This window comes from Mandrillus leucophaeus, unplaced genomic scaffold, assembly GCF_000951045.1.
Source record: "Mandrillus leucophaeus isolate KB7577 unplaced genomic scaffold, Mleu.le_1.0 Scaffold296, whole genome shotgun sequence".
Classification (NCBI taxonomy): Eukaryota; Metazoa; Chordata; class Mammalia; order Primates; family Cercopithecidae; genus Mandrillus; species Mandrillus leucophaeus.
Window position 1 is genome coordinate 3,674,440 of NW_012103098.1, and position 17,849 is coordinate 3,692,288.

The 17,849-nt window shown below is 46.6% G+C and overlaps 1 protein-coding gene across 1 annotated transcript in view; it reads right to left on the reverse strand.

Moving 5' to 3' along the window:
• The window catches only part of LOC105544039 (testis-expressed sequence 264 protein), a 133,825-nt gene that overhangs the window by 44,730 nt on the left and 71,246 nt on the right, over positions 1–17,849 (reverse strand). Inside the window, exons 18-21 of the mRNA XM_011986274.1 lie at positions 13,168–13,367; positions 11,671–11,760; positions 9,225–9,317; positions 6,815–7,265 (exon numbers count right to left, since the gene is read on the reverse strand). Coding sequence (XP_011841664.1) covers positions 6,815–7,265; positions 9,225–9,317; positions 11,671–11,760; positions 13,168–13,367 — 834 coding nt within the window. The remainder of the gene's footprint in view (positions 1–6,814; positions 7,266–9,224; positions 9,318–11,670; positions 11,761–13,167; positions 13,368–17,849) is intronic.

Sequence of the window (17,849 nt, forward strand, 5' to 3'; positions counted from 1 at the left end):
TTTTTTTGAGACAGAGTCTCGCTCTGTCGCCCAGGCTGGAGTGCAGTGGCGCGATCTCCACTCCCAGCCACCTGCTACCACCCTCCACTCCCAATCTTTTTTTTTTTTTTTTTTGAGACAGAGTCTCGCTCTGTCGCCCAGGCTGGAGTGCAGTGGCGCGATCTCCACTCACTGCAAGCTCCGCCGCCTCCCAGGTTCACACCATTCTCCTGCCTCAGCCTCCCGAGAAGCTGGGACTACAGGCCCCCACCACCACACCCGGCTAATTTTTTTTTTTACATTTTTAGTAGAGACGGGGTTTCACCATGTTTTGCCAGGATGGTCTCAATCTCCTGACCTCGTGATCCGCCCGCCTCGGCCTCCCAAAGTGCTGGGATTACAGGCGTGAGCCACCACGCTCGGCCTCCACTCCCAATCTTATCTCCCAATAGCACAGATTCCCCTATCATGAGTCCAGACTTGGCCTTCATCTCCTCTTGCCTTCCTCTGTCCCAGGAATCACTACAGAGATTCTTTCTCTATTCTTCTTTGTACATTTCCAGAAAATTGTTTCCCCAGGGCCCCTCCCCTTGAAGAATTAAACAGGAAGCTGGAGTAGACTGTCCCTTCTTTCCCCCACCTCTCACACTCCAAAGCTCTGGTTAACTCTGTGGGCCAGTGACTTAGATTCCCCAACACGGATGACAATCAGAGAATACACATGCAGTAAGAATGCTTTCGCTGCCACCAGCCACTCACAGACACACCATCTCTCACCCTCTGAAGGCACTGTGCCCAATCCCCAGCCACTCACTGGTCTAGTCAGGGCTGCCCCTTCACTGGTCTTGCCTTGGCTGAGGACTAGCTAGCTTCAAGCCACTCTGAAGTCAGCTTGCTGTTTCCCCTGGAGCCTGGTAATACATCCTTCTTGAGGTGAACAAAAGCAGAAAAAGCCCAGTGAACCCCACTGCAACAAAGAGCCTGCCAGCAGTCTTCCTTCTTCTGCTCCTGCCTATCTCACCACCCAAGGGCTATCCCAGAGCCCACTATGTTCTAAGATCTATTCCTTTCACCACCACCCAGCCAAACAGCTATCCAGACAATTCCTTGATCAAGCAACACTGCCTTCTTGAGTTTAAATTTTATTTTACAAAAAGAGAAATAAAGAAAACTGATAGGCAGTTATACTGACTTACAATTGTTCTGTTTGCTTTTTTTTTTAAAAAAGTGACATGAAACACAAGTAAAAATAAATACGTCATAGAAACAGCCAGTTGCCCAGTCTCTGGGGCAGGAGCGCCTGCCCTGCTGAGAGGAGGGAAGCCCATGATCACACCAGCAGCTGGATCACCCAGCCACAGATGCTCCTCAAAGCCAGGCACAGGTCCCAGGCCTCAGGGGCGTCCTGAGGAAAGAAGACGGAAAACCAAAGCCAGATGCCAGGACCCTGGGGCCACCTCATTATCCCCCACTCCTCCTGGCAGCAGTCTGGTCTTAGTGGTTGTCCATAGCGACCCCCCTTAACCCACCTGGACCCTCTTCCCCTGACCTCTCTGAAGATGGTACAAGGGAAAAACCTGTCTTGGGCAGGCTTGGGGGGATTCTTCTGGTGAGTCCCCAGCCCACCCTGAGTAACACAACCAGATAACAGTCATTTTACACCCAGGTGCAGATGAGCACAGCACACACATACATACACACGCGCGCACGCACACACACACACAGCTGGGCTGAGCTCTCTTCCAGGGAGGGTCCTGGGTCCGGTCACAGTATTAGGTCCTCTCTCTTCTGAATATCATCCCAGTAGTGGCAGCAGAGAGTACCCAAACCTCCCCAAGCCCTCTGCATTGCAGACACTGCAGCCTGCTTGGCTACCCCTCCCCAAAGCACTAGATTACTATGTCAAATAGACCTGCAAAAGCGAAAGGTGCACACTCAGGTCCCTGAAGAGCAAAGAAGTTGGACACTGCCTGCTCAAGAAGTTCATCGTTATAAGACTCAGATATTCATAAAAGGCCTAGGGCCAAGCTAGTAGCACAGAAAAGCCATTAAGGGGATCACAGCAAAATACACAGGGCAGAAGAGCTGGCAGCAGGGGAACAGAGTCTGAAGGTGACCAATGGAGAGCACAGCATTCTCAAATAGTCCTTGAGATACTGATTCCTGGGAGTAGTCAGCAGAGGGCCAGAACATCTCCCCGGTGTCCTTTCGGGGAAGGATGACTTCACCTAGTTTTGGAGGTGAAGAGCCACTGAGCTGGGTGCACAGAAGGCCATGGCTCAGAAGGGAAAGACTGATCTTCTGAGAAATCAAAAGGAAGTGGGGGCTGGGAGCAGTGGCTCATGCCTGTAATCCCAACATTTTGGGAGGCCAAAGCAGGCGGATCCACTTGAGGTCAGGAGTTCAAGGCCAGCCTGACCAACATGGTGAAACCCCGTCTCTACTAAAAAATACAAAATTTACTGGGCGTAGTGGTGTGCACCTGTAATCCCAGCTACTTGGGAGGCTGAGGCAGGAGGATCGCTTGAACCCGTGACTGGAGGTTGCAGGGAGACAAGATCATGCCCCTGCACTCCAGCCTGGGCAACAAAGCAAGACTCCATCTCAAAAAAAAAAAAAAAAAGAAGTGGAAAGCAGAAGGTAATATCCAGAACACTAGTAACAAAGAATGTAAAGCCCCCAGAAGACCTTCTCCATGGGATAAGGACTTAATTTCAGAACAATACCAGGCTTGAATAGACTGACACAGAGGGCCCTTCTCTGCTGACAACTTTGGGAGTGATGGTCCTACCCAGGTCACTTAAGTTTGGCTAAGTGTTTCAACCAATCTGCAAAACTTTACCCCAGCACTTTGCTTCCTGCTCCTGAATTGAGAAATTTCATATTTAGTTGTGAATCACAAGCATATAGAAACTCCACACACTAATTCTTAGGGAAGAGAGCTCCAAGGACCAGACAGAATTATCCTTAAATCAGGAGATGATGAGATAGATGGCTAAGAAGCATAACTCAAAGAAGTGTGGACTTCATAGATATCCAATCTAAATAAAATGATATGACCCAACATGGTTCACTTCCTTTCTTAAATAGCTACTTTGTCCCTGTTCAATTTTTATCTACAAATATATTAAGGAAATCAAGCATCACTATAAATGGTAAACCTGAATCATTAAGTAGTACTGTGTTCCCCAGGCTGAGAACTTGGCTAAACCAGATGAATGGGGCTTGAGAGGCCCTTGAAAACATTTCATGAAGACAATGGTAAGGGAAAACGCCTAGGCCTGATTTTCTGCCCTCCCTCTTATTACCAGCCACAACCCCGACTCAGGCCTGGATGGTGGGTGGAAGACACCACCAAGTGTTTATGATCAAAGAAACTGTAAAACATGGTTCTTAGGCTCTGAGATACTTCCCGCTTCCCTCACAAACATGCTTATGTTTGGTATGCATGCACATTTGCCTACCAGCACACATAAAGAGACAGCGGAAAAGTCAGAAGTGTTTTCAGGTTCTTTTCTTTAAAAAAAAAAAAAAGCAAAAACCACGGACCTGGTAGCACTCCAATTTCCCATGATCCCACCCCCAACCCCTCTACACAATAGAAACTGCACATATGAGAGAAAGTCTTCTCTAGTCAGGTCAGCCTCTCAGAATGATGGCCTCTGCTGAGTAGAAGCAAGACCCAGTCCCTGGAACACTGGGTAGAGAGTAAGCATGTGCTGCCTCTCAGAATACCCATTTACTTTCTGTCGACTTCAAAAGTCAAGCCCATCCCTCCAGGGAATGGTTTCAGTTCCCGGCTGGGAAGGTTTCCGTATTCTTGGAGGTTGGTACAGTGATTTCCTAGAAGTGAACACAGAAATACCCCCTTCTCCCGACAAAACACACACACACACACATACACACTTGCACACATGCGTCTCTGGGATCCCAGTGCTCCAGAGCCTGAGAGGCATCAGTGTAACCCAGGTTCTGAGTATGTCCTGTAAATTGGAGATTCAGTCTAGCTCACTCCTACTGCACCAGCCTCAACCTGAGAGCCCACTCCAACTGAGTCCCTTCACCATCCATTCTTGGGATGCATCTGAAAGAGAAAGCACTGGTTGGAACTGCTATTTTTAAATTATTAAAATAATTTGCATAGCTAAATTGTAGATCTAAGGCTTCCATGAGTAGAAGAGTTAAGTGTCTGGCAGGGTGCTTATGAAAACACAAAGCTTCTTAAGTTCCACTTTTGGTGTTATTGGACAGCAGACAAACACACATATACACATGCATCCCATCCATCATGTCCTTGTCTCTTCTCTGAGGACAATACCCCAGAGTCTGCTAAGGCCCTCCAAAGATGGAAATGGGCTGGTCAGAAGAACTGCAGGAGCTACTACTGGGATAACCTGACTAAGCTGCCTTCTGGGCTGGGAAGAGGCAGGTACAGCACCTGCCCAGTAAGGAGGGAGCCATGGGTAAGTGGTAAAGCTCTAAAGCCAAAGTTTGTTCATCATAAAGAACCGTCTGGCAAAGTCTTGGGGTGGTGGATACAGAGGGGGCAGGGACACCAATAGGAAGACAGCCAGTGTTTATGCTTAAGGACTAGACGACCCTCCCCTGGCAATGGCAATAATGGGAGACCCAGAATGACTGGTGCGTTCTTTTAAGGTAAAACCCAGACTTAGGGCTCCTACAGAGAAAGGGCTCCTCCATGTTCCTTCAAATATGGAGGCAGCAGACACCAGGCCTACATGGACTACCTGAAGACATTTCCTAACAAGAAATCAATAATCCCTCAACCCAGCAACCACCTATCCACAGCTTCACTATTCAGCATAGAGAGCCAGCCTCTAAGGTCATCCCAGGAGGATATAGCTCCAAATCTGGGGTCTCTTACTTTCCAATTGCAAACTCTATGATCACAACTTTCAATTTCTGTGGAATGAGTCCCACCCTCCACTAACTATCCAGTCTCAGGATTCCCTGATCTTCCTGAAAAGCCATCTCTCAAAAATATAGTTGTTTAATCCAAACCTTGGTCAAACCTAACTCTTTCCCTGGTCAATTTACCATCCATCCAGGATTGTTTTTCACCAGTAGCTATAGGGTCTGGGATATCTTAAAACTTCCCTTTCTATCTCCTACCCTCCTTACCCCTAACCTCCCCCCATCCCACCCCCAAATAAACAAGACACATGAAAAGTCCAAGTAATAAATAATTGCCTGTAAGAAATAAATTAACATGGAGCTCTCTAAAGGGGAAGGAAAGAAACAGGAAAGACTACCAGGATAGGCAGCTGGAGGCTCAGTTCTACCCTGGTGAAAAATGTCTTTTCCAGCCACAACTCTATGACCTTTCATTCACATACTGCAGTGCTTCTCCCTCCCAGCCTCTGCACACAGACAACCTTCCACGCTGGAAAGGGAGAGCTGCTCAGAGATAGCCACTGGGGTTAAGAGACATAGATTGGTAATGCCCATTTTCTCTCATGAATTTCCCCACATTCTCACACAAATGTGGCTCTGAAAACCAGACACTTGAGTTAGCTGGGCCTTCTCTTCACCCATCTAGAAGGAAACTTGTGATTTCCATGGCTCTTCTGGGCTCACCCTGATGTTCACACTAATAGGTGCCATGAACCACCAAACTGACTTCCATTTAAAGAAAGATAAATTCATTTTTCAGTTTCCCTCTTAGTTCTTCCCTCCCTCCCCTCCCACCTTCACCCCTGCTCTGTTCCATACATATACATACATACATACATAAACATACACCCACACACTCACAAACACACATACCTGGTCAGCTTCCTTCCCAACCCCTAAAAAGACCCCACTTCACATGGGATCACAGTCTGCTCCTGCTACCCACCCTCCTTCTCTCACTCATTCTCCCTCCCTTCAATCCCCTCCCCAGGCCAAGCTAAGTCACCTAGTAAGGCAGCTCTCTTGGGAGAGAATGTTCCCAAAAACAGAAATGGGATGTGCGCTTCTACACTCAGATGGGCGAGCAAGCAAGCAGACAGCATAAGCAAGGCAGGAAGGAAAAGAGGCTGCACTGCCCCTCCATCCCTGTTTTGGGTCCCTGATTTCCCACTATTGCTGCTCTGTTGGACCTTTTTTTTTTTCGCCTCTTTTGTTAAACAGCAACAGAGCTCTGCCACTTTGGCCAACCACCCTCCTTTGTCCTCTTCCTTTTCCCTCCTGCCAAGTGTCCTATTCTCAAAAAGTCTAAATCACTGCCTTCCAGCTTGGTGGGCAACCTGCTGGGGGCCCCAAGTGAGGTGGGGAGGGGCTCCCCAGCTATTTCCCAGTGACCTCTATCACATCATCATCCTTATCCTCATCATCATTGGAGCTGAACCCCACCTCGGCGACCTCATGAGAGTCAAATGGAGGCACCTGGGACCGTAGAAGGCCACCAGCTGGGTAGCCTGCATGTGGGGACATGTAGCCTGGATAGATAGACATGCCCCGCGAAAGGTTGCTGGGCAAGACAGGGGAAGGAAAAGGCGCAAACATCCTCGGCTCCGACAGGAGTGGCTGTGAGAATGGGAGTGAATAGCTGGGTAGTATCCCTGGCACAGAAGGGTTGAGCATGAAGGAGGGGTTGCTGGCAGTGACTGAGGTAGCCGTGGAAGAGGAACTGACGGGGCCTGCTGGCACCAGAGGGTCAGTAGTCACTGGAAACACCAGGCGGGCATCTGCCAGCAAATTGGACAGCTGGTAGTAGGAGGGGGTACTGCCCATAAACAGGGAGTTCTCCCCAGCCTGGGAGGTGAAGGGGGTGGTGAGGTTATGGTTTAAGGAGACGGGTGGCATGGCAAACCCGCCAGAGACTGGATACCCGTGTTCATACGGCTGCACGGGGACTGGCAGATGACCCTTCCTGGACCGCCGGCGGGATGACTCCTGGGCAGCAGGTGGTGTGGCCAACTTTCGCTTGTGGCCCCTTAAGTCCAGCACTGGGTGCCTATCACCACAGGGCTGGCCAGTCACCAAGAGGGAACTACTGAGGCAATGACCCCCTAGTCGAGGCTCAGTTCCGAGAGCTGTCCCAGGAACAGCACTGCTGTCCATAAGTTGGGCCGGGGGGCCAGGCAGGGCGGCACTGGCGCTTGGGGAGCTCTGATGGGATTCCCGGGCAGCAGCCACATCTGCATACTGCTGAAGCTCACTGATGATCTCTGGGCTGTCAGGAGAGACGGGCCTGGCCAGCCCCTCAGGATCAGGGGCTTTGGGTGATGAGGCACTGTGTCTGCCGTTGCTTGTGGACTCGCAAGAAGGTCCCTGGGAACCTGGGGACAAAATGTAGGTAACTGAGAACCAGAGTGGCCAGGGAGAGAAGAAGGGTGGAGGAGAAAACTCCATTAAAAAAAATCCTATCCTGTAGTCCCCAAAATTATAATAGTTTGATGTCTAAACAACATCACCCAGTCAACCTTTTCTAGTCACAAAGAAAGAAATTCTTTGACCCCAGAAATAAGTCTATCTATGACAAGACATGTAACTTCTCTGCACCCCAGTTCCCCAAACTGTAAAAGTATACCAAAGTAAATCCTATGAGATAAGGGATATGAAACACTTAAGAGATCATTCTTAAAACTAGTCAAACTTTTTCTGGCAGTAAGAGACAGACAGTGATCAGTGTGGGAGAAAGAGGAAAATCAAGCTAAAAAGCACTTCATTCTGATTTGAAAACAAAACAAAATCCATAGCTATGAAAGACAACTGGGACAAATAGGAATCTCAATTTTGGAATACTAGGTAATTTTATGGAACTGTTAGCTTTCTTTAGTGTAATAATGATATTGTGGCTAGGAAGAGAATATCTTTAATCTTAGCAGATGTATGTTGAAGTACTTAGAGATAAAATGACATGATGAAAAACATGACATGATATCTTCAACTTACAAATGACTCAAATAATAGAAAGGGAGGGAGAGAAAGAAGAAGGTTTATGAAAACCAACAATCATTAAATCTAGGTGCAGGATATATGGGTGCTCATGGTGCTATTTTTCAACTTTTCTGTATGTATGAAAATTTGAAATTTCCATAATACAAAGCAGGGAATAAGAGCATTCTAGCCCTCTAGAATTCTAGCTTGGGGTGGGAGGATTCAATGAGAACCACTCCCACTGAGGGGAACTTGGCAAGAGTTCTTAACACTGTTCATGTGCCACACATACACCCTTTGACCTGGCAATCCCACTTTAAGGAACATATCCTATAGATATAACCACCTCTGAAAAAGCACTGTCAGTGATGGTGGAGTATAATAATCAAAATGTATGTTGACAGGGAACTAGTTAATACATTGTGTTATAGCTCATCCTGTGCGAACCTTCAAGGAGACATATCTAGAAGAAATGATAAGGAATAAACTATTACTGGTGAGTGAAAAAAGGAGTAAATAGTATTTTATGGTATGTTAGCATTTGTTTTAAAAATACAAAGAAAGTTGGCTGGGCAAGGTGGCTCACACCTTAACACCAGCAATTTGGAAGGCCGAGGTGGGTGGATTACTTGAGGTCAGGAGTTAGAGACCAGCCTGGGCAACATGGTGAAACCCCATCTCTACAAAACATGCAAAAATTAGCTGGGTGTGGTGGCACGCACCTGTAATCCCAGCTAATCAGGAGGCTGAGTCAGAAGAATCGTTTGAACCCGGGAGGCGGAGGTTGCAGTGAGCTGAGATTGCGCTACTGCACTCCAGCCTGGGTGACAGAGCAAGACTGTGTCTCAAAAAAAAAAAAAAAAAAAAAAGGAGGAGCAATGGATGGCTGCGACCATGGTGGAGGAAAAACTTATGGCCCGGCGTGGTGGCTCACGCCTGTAATCCCAGCACTTTGAGAGGCCGAGGCAGGCGGATCACGGGGTCCGGAGTTCGAGACCAGCCTGATCAACATGGTGAAATCCCATCTCTACTAAAAATACAAAAATTAGCTGGGTGTGGTGGCATGCTCCTGTAATCGCAGCTACGCAGGAGGCTGCGGCGGGAGAATCACTTGAACATGGGAGGCGGAGGTTGCAGTGAGCCGAGATTGCACCATTGTACTCCAGCCTAGGCAACAGAGCGAAACTCCATCTCAAAAAAAAAAAAAAAAAAAACCTTACTTTTCACTTTACCTCTTTGTGTACATTCTGAATTGTGAACCATGTACATATTATCTGTTCACATAATAAGTTAATACCTAACCAAAATAAAGCAAACAAATGTTTGAAAAGTAAAATGGAAAGTAAAAGCCATCACACCTGAGGCAGCCATCCGACCATCTTCAGGAACCTTTGGTTTGCCAGTTGCCCGGACAGCAAAGATCCGTCCATCACTGGTACGGATGTATGTCCCTAAGAACAGACATGAGGAAGACAGTTAGAAGCAGACATTCAATACAGCCAATCCTGGGAAACTCCGGGCTATGCGCCATGGGCTTGTAAATAGCTATGCAATTAGCTATACCATCTCCCAAGACCCCTGAAATAAGGAGTGGGGTGACTGAGCTATGGACTCATAATTATTCATTTATTTCACAAACATTGATTACATGACTATCATGTGCCAGGCACTGTTCTAGACACTAGAATGCACAAGGCAGAAAAAGTCCCTGTCTCATGGAGCTTAGTCTCTAGAGGGAGACAGAGACTTACACCACAAAGTATCAGGAAGGGTTCAATGCAATGGAGAAATAAATAAGGTACTACAAAAGAGAGTAAGTTGGCATCCTATGTTCCCAGGCACTCTGGCCCAGGTCCTCCTCTTGATCTGGAAGGAAGGAACCTTATTGCTTCAATATCCTCTCTCCCCTAGTAGGAATAATTCAAGAAAGACCTGCATTCTATTCCCACAAGGCACTAATCTATCTTCTCTTCAGCCTTGGGTATGTCATTTGATCAACCTCCTTGAATGTCAGTGCTGCCTTTAGGCCGGGAGTTGGCAAACTTTTTTACAAGAGCCAGATAGTTTTTGGGCCAGGCAGGGTGGCTCACGTCTGTAATCCCAGCACTTTGGGAGGCCGAGGCAGGAGGATCACGAGGTCAGGGGATTGAGACCATCCTGGCTAACACGGTGAAACCCGGTCTCTACTAAAAATACAAAAAATTAGCTGGGCGTGGTGGTGGGCGCCTGTAGTCCCAGCTACTCGAAAGGTTGAGGCAGGAGAATGGCATGAACCTGGGAGGTGGAGCATGCAGTGAGCCAAGATCACGCCACTGTACTCCAGCCTGGATGACAGAGCGAGACTCCGTCTCAAAAAACAAAACAAAACAAAACAAAAACAAGAGCCAGATAGTTTTATAAGAGCTTTATAAGTCATAAAGTCTTTATAAGTCATAAACTCCTCAATTCTGCTGCTGTAACACAAAAATAGCTTGGCATGACTGTTCTCCAATAAATCTTTATGGACACTGAAATGTGAAATTCATATAATTTCACATGTCACAAAATATTACTCTTTTGATTTTTTTTTCAACCAATTAAAAATGTAAAACCCATTCTTATCTTGCAGATATTACAACAGGTAGCAGGCTAGATTTGGCCCATGGGGCATAGAGTTTGGTGACTCCTGCTATACACTAGGAAGAGAGCAGTAAAGGGGGCTGGGATCTAGACTAGGAAGAATCCAGTAAGGAGGCTGGGAATGGTGTTTTCTGTGAGTCCGGGTATTTCATGGCACTTTTTCCCTAACCTCAAAGGTATTCTAATCCAATAGAAGCTAGGGCAAAATCTCTCTACTGAACAAAAAGTCTCAAAGAGCCTCACACAATCATGGGGCTTAAAGGCTAATATGTAAAACAGGCTTGGTTAGGAGATGTGGGTGCAGAAAAGAGGGGGAAAAACAGGCTTAGATTGTGTCTCAACACTGTTCAGCCCAGCTTTTTTATTCCACCAATCTCATGTCCCTCTGTAAGGAAGACAGAGGCAGATGTGGACTTTTCAAATTACCACATGCAAAAATTCTAGCTTCTAGCATGCAACCCATGTGTAATTCATCCACATAATACATTTTCTATCAGGGGACTCCCACCCTGCTCCAAGCAAGTGGGTAAATATATGTAGGCTTATAACCCATTCCACCGCTCTTTCCCTCCAATTTTGGTCTCCTTGTGTCTACTTGTCTCATCCCAAGATTCTCATAAAAATGACAGTAAGGGCCGGGTATGGTGGCTCACGCCTGTAATCCCGGCACTTTGGGAAGCCAAGGTGGGCGGATCATGAGGTCAAGAAATTGAGACCATCCTGGCCAACATAATGAAACCCCGTCTCTACTAAACAAAAAAAAAAAGTACAAAAATTAGCTGGGCGTGGTGGCACGTGCCTGTAGTCCCAGCTACTTGGGAGGCTGAGGCTGAAGAATCGCTTGAACCTGGGAGGTGGAGGTTGCGGTGAGCCAAGATCGCGCCACTGCACTCCAGCCTGGCGACAGAGCGAGACTCCGTCTCAAAAAAAAAAAAAGGACAGCAAGATAGAGAAATGTAGGGACCTTAATTTCCTTCTTTTAAACCACTGACTAATAATCCTATGGGCTCAACCCAACTCCCCTAAGCTCCTACAAATGCTATTTTCTCATTCAGTTCCTGAACGTGACATCCTAATGGGATGATTCCTATGCCCTGTCTAGCTCAAGTCATACATATTTATTCTTCTTCCCAGCCCAGCACTTTCAACCAAAGGCAGGGCACAGGTCCTTGGTCAGGCTCTTACCTTTTGTCCCACGGATGATGTGGATGCTCTCACCAGCATTAATTCTTGCCTGTACATCTGTGGAGCTGTTCAGTCCAGGAATAACAATATCTAGGAAAAACACAGATCTTACATTTAGATTGCACGGGGCCTGACTGAAGGAGGGGGGGAAATTGCAAAGTCCCACATCTACCCCAGTTCTTCATTGGTTTCCCTACAGCCTCTCAGTGGGACATAGGTCCAAAACCAAGGAAGGTAAAGCAAGCAGGATCTTTCACAATTATCTAAACAAAGAATACTATGAAAACAGGAACCTCGCCAGAAATCTGAGCTGATTATCTTTGTAATCAATTTCCCTTGATTTAAATAGAAATTCATAGTTTTTGGTGTGAAAAATGTTTTAGTTCATTCAGATGGTTGTTTCTGTGTATTTTTTTCCTCCTCCCTAAACTATTTGCACGTATCTGCTCCACATCACTTTAGGCTCCAAAAATGGCCTAATCTTCTTCCTTGCTGGCATTACCCCACACCTGGGAAACAGTATTTTCAAGAATTAGTAGATAATAGGATTACAAGGGGCTCTCTTTTTCACTCGTTTCAAATTTTTTACTTAGAAAAATCAGTTAAGATCTTTTCATTAAAATTTATATATTGGCCGGGTGCAGTGGCTCACACCTGTAATCACAGCACTTTGAGAGGCCACGGCGGATGAACTGCCTGAGCTCAGGAGTTTGAAACCACCCTGGACAATATGGTGAAACCCCATCTCTACCAAAATATAAAAAAGTTCACTGGGCATGGTGGTGCATGCCTGTAATCCCAGCAACTCGGGAAGCTGAGGCAGAAGAATCACTTGAGCCTGGGAGTGCAGTGAGCCAAGATCGTGCACTCCAGCCTGAGCAACAGAGCAAGACTCCATCTTCAAAAAAGTAATAATAATAATAATTTATATATAACAAATATTTCCAAATAACAAGATAAAAAACAGGATCACAAAATGTTCTCCATCTTAATATACTGAATTACAGAACAAGCTCCTGGAGTGGATGGGTTGGCTACCTCCCACCACTGCTGACTGGCCCACCATGCTCAATTTACATCAGACTCGCAAAGGCAGAGCAAGTGACAATTCAGGTCTTCTAATTATGTACAAAGGTTGACAGCTGTCTTTTAAACCCAGATGGCTCTACAGTCAGGCAGGGTTCAGCATATTCACAGCTCTGTAAGAACCTGAGACCGACCCTGTGTTCCAGTGACATTTCCACAATTCCTGCAGCGCTCAGAGTCTATCTCACCCACCAAATCCAAGAAAACCCAGTTCTGTGTTGTTATTCTCAAGATATTTCACTAGAATCCAAATTCCTCAAGACCAGGGACTGTTGTCTTCCCTATTTTTTATCAACAGTGCCAAGTGTAGTAAGGTCAAAAATACAAAAGGTGTTTAATAGATACTTCCTAAATGAACAAAGTAATTTTAAAAGGGACAGCAGCTCTGCCACAGAACCCAGGAGTTCCCACCTGTCGTGGTGACCACCTTCTGCACAAGGACTCCTGCACGCTGCAAGTAGTTGATCGGAAAGTTCATGGATGGATTTGTGCTGGAGGCAGAGCTTACGCTGCCTCCCAGTGGGACATGCCGGGGCATCATGGGGATGGGGGTGGACTGTACAGGACGAACACTGGCCACAGGCTTTTCATCACCCTTCAAAGTTGGCTGCCTGTAAGAGAAAGACAAGGACACTTAAAGAGTTTGCCAGAACAACTCTTACCTTTCTCCAAAGGCTACAGAGCCTCTCTAGGCTGTCCCATTCTACACCATCAGTTGCTGCTCAGAGAAGGATCAGAAGAATCTGCAGGGTCTGGTTAATTCAAAAGGAGACTAGAAGGCAGGACTCAATTGTAGCAAAAGAGGCAGAGGGATAATATCTGTCAAAGTCTAAGGATAATCAGATGTTGGTGGAATAATATTTTCTGGACACGCAAGACAGTATTTGCTCCTCTAGAACCTGGACTATCTACACTAGGAGTTAGTCCCTAAAGGGAAGTCAGGAAGCTGTTAAGATGCAATAAGGCAGGAAAAGTTCTCCTGACCACGGTGTATGTTAAGTTGAGATGGGCAGAATTTTCCCCATTCACCCATGGAAAACGGGCCATGTAATGACACATGTTTAGGTGATCCTAAAAAATAGTCTGTCCCAACTTTAAACATCTTTACTTTCTCTCTGAAACCTTGAGTCTCAATAAGTAATACAGACACCTCTCTCTCTCTTCTGCATTACTTTTCATTGAGTTCATCCTAGCTCCAGCCTGGACCAACCCTCAAAGTGCCCCTCCAGTCATGACAACAACACAAGCAGCAGCTGCCAAAGCACTGTGTACAAAAGCCAGGCTTCTACTGATTTAAGATTTTTGAAAAGTCCCTGTCTACAAGCTTTCTTAAGTCTGCATCTTTTGTCTTTGGGCCTGGGGCGGAGGTCGGGGGGTGTGGAAACCCTTGGACTGATACATTCTTCCTCATCTGACTGAAGACTGGCACATAAAATAACACTTTTATACCACTCTGCTGTTGGAGCTGGTCTGCATGACTCCTCAATCACATTGCTCTTAGGTTTTTAAAGGCCCCTTTGGTCGGCCCTTTGTCCCTGTGGACCTCCAACTTCCCAGATGGGCCCCAGACCTGTACTATCTGGCCTGTTTCCCCAATGTCTTCCTAGGATGGTTTGGCAGGAGTTAGAGGCCCTGGTCAGGTATCAATGTAACAGAAACCCAGCCAAAGCCTCATACCCTGCAGGCACTAAGACTAAGAATTTGGGTAAGAAGTGTTCCTCACATGTACCCATGTGGACAAAAAAAAACTCAGCAGGATCATGAACTCATCAAATGCTGTGAGAAGCTGGTGCCCCCATAGGGCCAGAACTAAGCCAGAAACAAAGCTGACATCTCCTTATAGCCAGCCTGGACCATTTGTCACATCTTCTCTCCATGTGGCTTTTCTCACTGGGCTCAGATTTAGTCCACTCCTGATGTTACACAGAAAAGCCCAAAAAAGAGGGGGGGAAAAAAAGAGGGGGATGCCGGTGGAGGAAAAGAGAAGAGACCATTCCTGAGCAATACTATCTTGGGAAATGACAGAAGTAAAGTCTGAAGTTTTGAAAGAGAGTGACTTTCTCTTTTGAGATTGGGTCCCACTATGTTGCCAAGGCTGGTCTCCAATTACTGGAGTTTCTGCCGAGAGATCCACCGTTAGTCTGACAGGCTTCCCTTTATGGGTAACCCGACCTTTCTCTCCAGCTGCCCTTAACATTTTTTCCTTCCTTTCAACCTTGGTGAATCTGACAATTATGTGTCTTGGGGTTGCTCTTCTCGAAGAGTATCTTTGTGGTGTTCTCTGTATTTCCTGAATTTGAATGTTGGCCTGCTTTGCTAGGTTGGGGAAGTTCTACTGGATAATATCCTAAAGAGTGTTTTCCAGCTTGGTTCTATTCTCCCTGTCACTTTCAGGTACACCAATCAAGCGTAGATTTGGTCTTTTCACATAGTCCCATATTTCTTGGAGGCTTTATTCGTTTCTTTTTACTCTTTTTTCTCTAAACTTTTCTCACTTCATTTCACTCATTTGATCTTCAATCACTGATGCCCTTTCTTCCAGTTGATCAAATCGGCTACTGAAGCTTGTGCATGCGTCACATAGTTCTCATGCCACGGTTTTCAGCTCCATCAGGTCATTTAAGGTCTTCTCTACACTGTTTATTCTAGTTAGCCATTTGTCTCATCTTTTTTCGAGGTTTTTCAGCTTCCTTGCAATGCATTTGAACATCCTCCTTTAGCTCAGAGAAGCTTGTTATTACCGACCTTCAGAAGCCTGGTTCTGTCAACTTGTCAAAGTCATTCTCTGTCCAGCTTTGTTCTGTTGCTGGCAAGGAGCTGTGATCCTTTGGAGGAGAAGAGGTGCTCTGGTTTTTAGAATTTTCAGCTTTTCTGCTCTGGTTTCTTCCCATCTTTGTGGTTTTATCTACATTTGGTCTTTGATGCTGGTGACGTACAGATGGGGTTTTGGTGTAGATGACCTTTTTGTTCATGTTGATGCTATTCCTTTCTGTTTGTTAGTTTTCCTTCTAACAGTCAGGTCCCTCAGCTGCAGGTCTGTTAGAGTTTGCTGGAGGTCCACTCCGGACCCTGTGTGCCTCGGTATCACCAGCAGAGGCTGCAGAACAGCAAATATTGCTGCCTGAACCTTCCTCTGGAGGCTTCGTCTCAAAGGGGCACCCACCTGTATGAGTGTCAGTCAGCCCCTACTGGGAAGTGTCTCCCAGTTAGGCTACACGGGGGTCAGGGACCCTCCTGAGGAGGCAGACTGTCCATTCTCAGAGCTCAAACATTGTGCTGGGAGAACCACTGCTCTCTTCAGAGCTGTCTAACAGGGACATTTAAGTCTGCAGAAGTTTCTGCTGCCTTTTATTCAGCTATGCCCTGCCCCCAGAGGTGAAATCTACAGAGGCAGGCAAGCCTGGTTGAGCTGTGGTGGGCTCCACCCAGCTGCAGCTTCCGGACTGCTTGTTTACCCATTCAAGCCTCAGCAATGGTGGACATCCCTCCCCAAGCCAGGCTGCCACCTTGCAGTTCGATCTTGGAGTGCTGCACTAGCAGTGAGCAAGGCTCCATGAGCGTGGGACCCACTGAGCCATGCACGGGATATAATCTCCTGGTGTGCCGTTTGCTAAGACCATTGGAAACGCGCAGTATTTGGGTGGCAGTGTACCAATTTTCCAGGTACAGTCCATCACGGCTTCCCTTGGCTAGGAAAGGGAAATCCCCAGACCCCTTGTGCTTCCCAGGTGACGCGATGCCCTGCCCTGCTTTGGCTCACCCTCTGTGGGCTGCACCCACTGTCTAACCAGTTCCAATGAGACAAACCAGGTACCTCAATTGGAAATGCAGAAATCACCTGACTTCTGCATCGATCAGGCTGGGAGCTGCAGCTTGTTTGTTTTTAACATGAGAATCTTAATAAGGAACAAAAATTTTAGGCTGGGCATGGTGGCTCATGCCTGTAATTATGACATTTTGGGAGGCTGATATGGAAGGATCACTTGAGCCCAGGAGTTCTAGACCAGTCTGAGCAACACAGTGAGACCTCATCTCGACTAAAAGAAAAAAAAAATTTTTTTTTTTTTTTTGAGACAGAGTTTCGCTCTTGTTGCCCAGGCCAAAGTGCAATGGCACGATCTTGGCTCACCACAACCTCTACCTCCCAGGTTCAAGCAATTCTCCTGCCTCAGCCTCCCAAGTAGCTGGGATTACAGGCACACGGTACCACACCCAGCTAATTTTTGTATTTTTAGTAGAGATGGGGTTTCTCCGTGTTGGTCAAGCTCATCTTGAACTCCCGACCTCAGATGATCTGCCCGCCTCGGCCTCCCAAAGTGCTGAGATTATAGGCGTGAGCCACTGCGCCCAGTCAAAAAAATTTTTTTAATTAGCCAGGCATAGTGATGCACACCTGTAGTCCCAGCTACTTGGGAGGCTGAGGTGCGAGGATCACTTGAGCCCAGCAGGTCGAGGCTGCAGGGAGCTGTGATCGCACCCCTGCACTCCAGCCTAGCAACAGAGTAACACCCTGTCGCAAAAAAGAAAGAAAATTTAAATCTGTTCACATCAAATAATTATTTTTAATTCAAGATAATCAAATAATTAAAAATGCAAGCTACTGAATCAGGTAGCAGATCTGATCAGTAAGTGGAGGGTGAGAGCTGTGAGGCACTGTTTTGAAATTAAAAAAAAAAATTAAACCTAGATAACTGTTCTGTAATATCTTACAAGGAGCCTCTCTCTCTGCTTAGCAGTTGGCTTCTATTCTGTTAATATTCTGAACAAGTCTAGATGTTGTACTCAAAAAGGAGATTTTTTGGTTCCAGATCATGGCACAGACATAGAATGAATCCCCTTAGGAGCAGCAGGATTCCCTGACTGTAATCTGAGAGAACAGATCCTTTATCCTTGAACATCACTGCTAAGTGAGGCCTAGAACTAAGGTGCTAGGGGTAAGATGCACCTGTGTGGAATGGCTGGGCCTCTTTTTGGGAAGTTTTATCCCCGACTCCTATCCAGGTGTCCAGAAGGACTCTCCTGGGTCATGGGCCAGCAGCTCACTTTTCCAGCTAGGGCAGTCAAAACCAGAACCATTCAAAACAGCAGGGCTG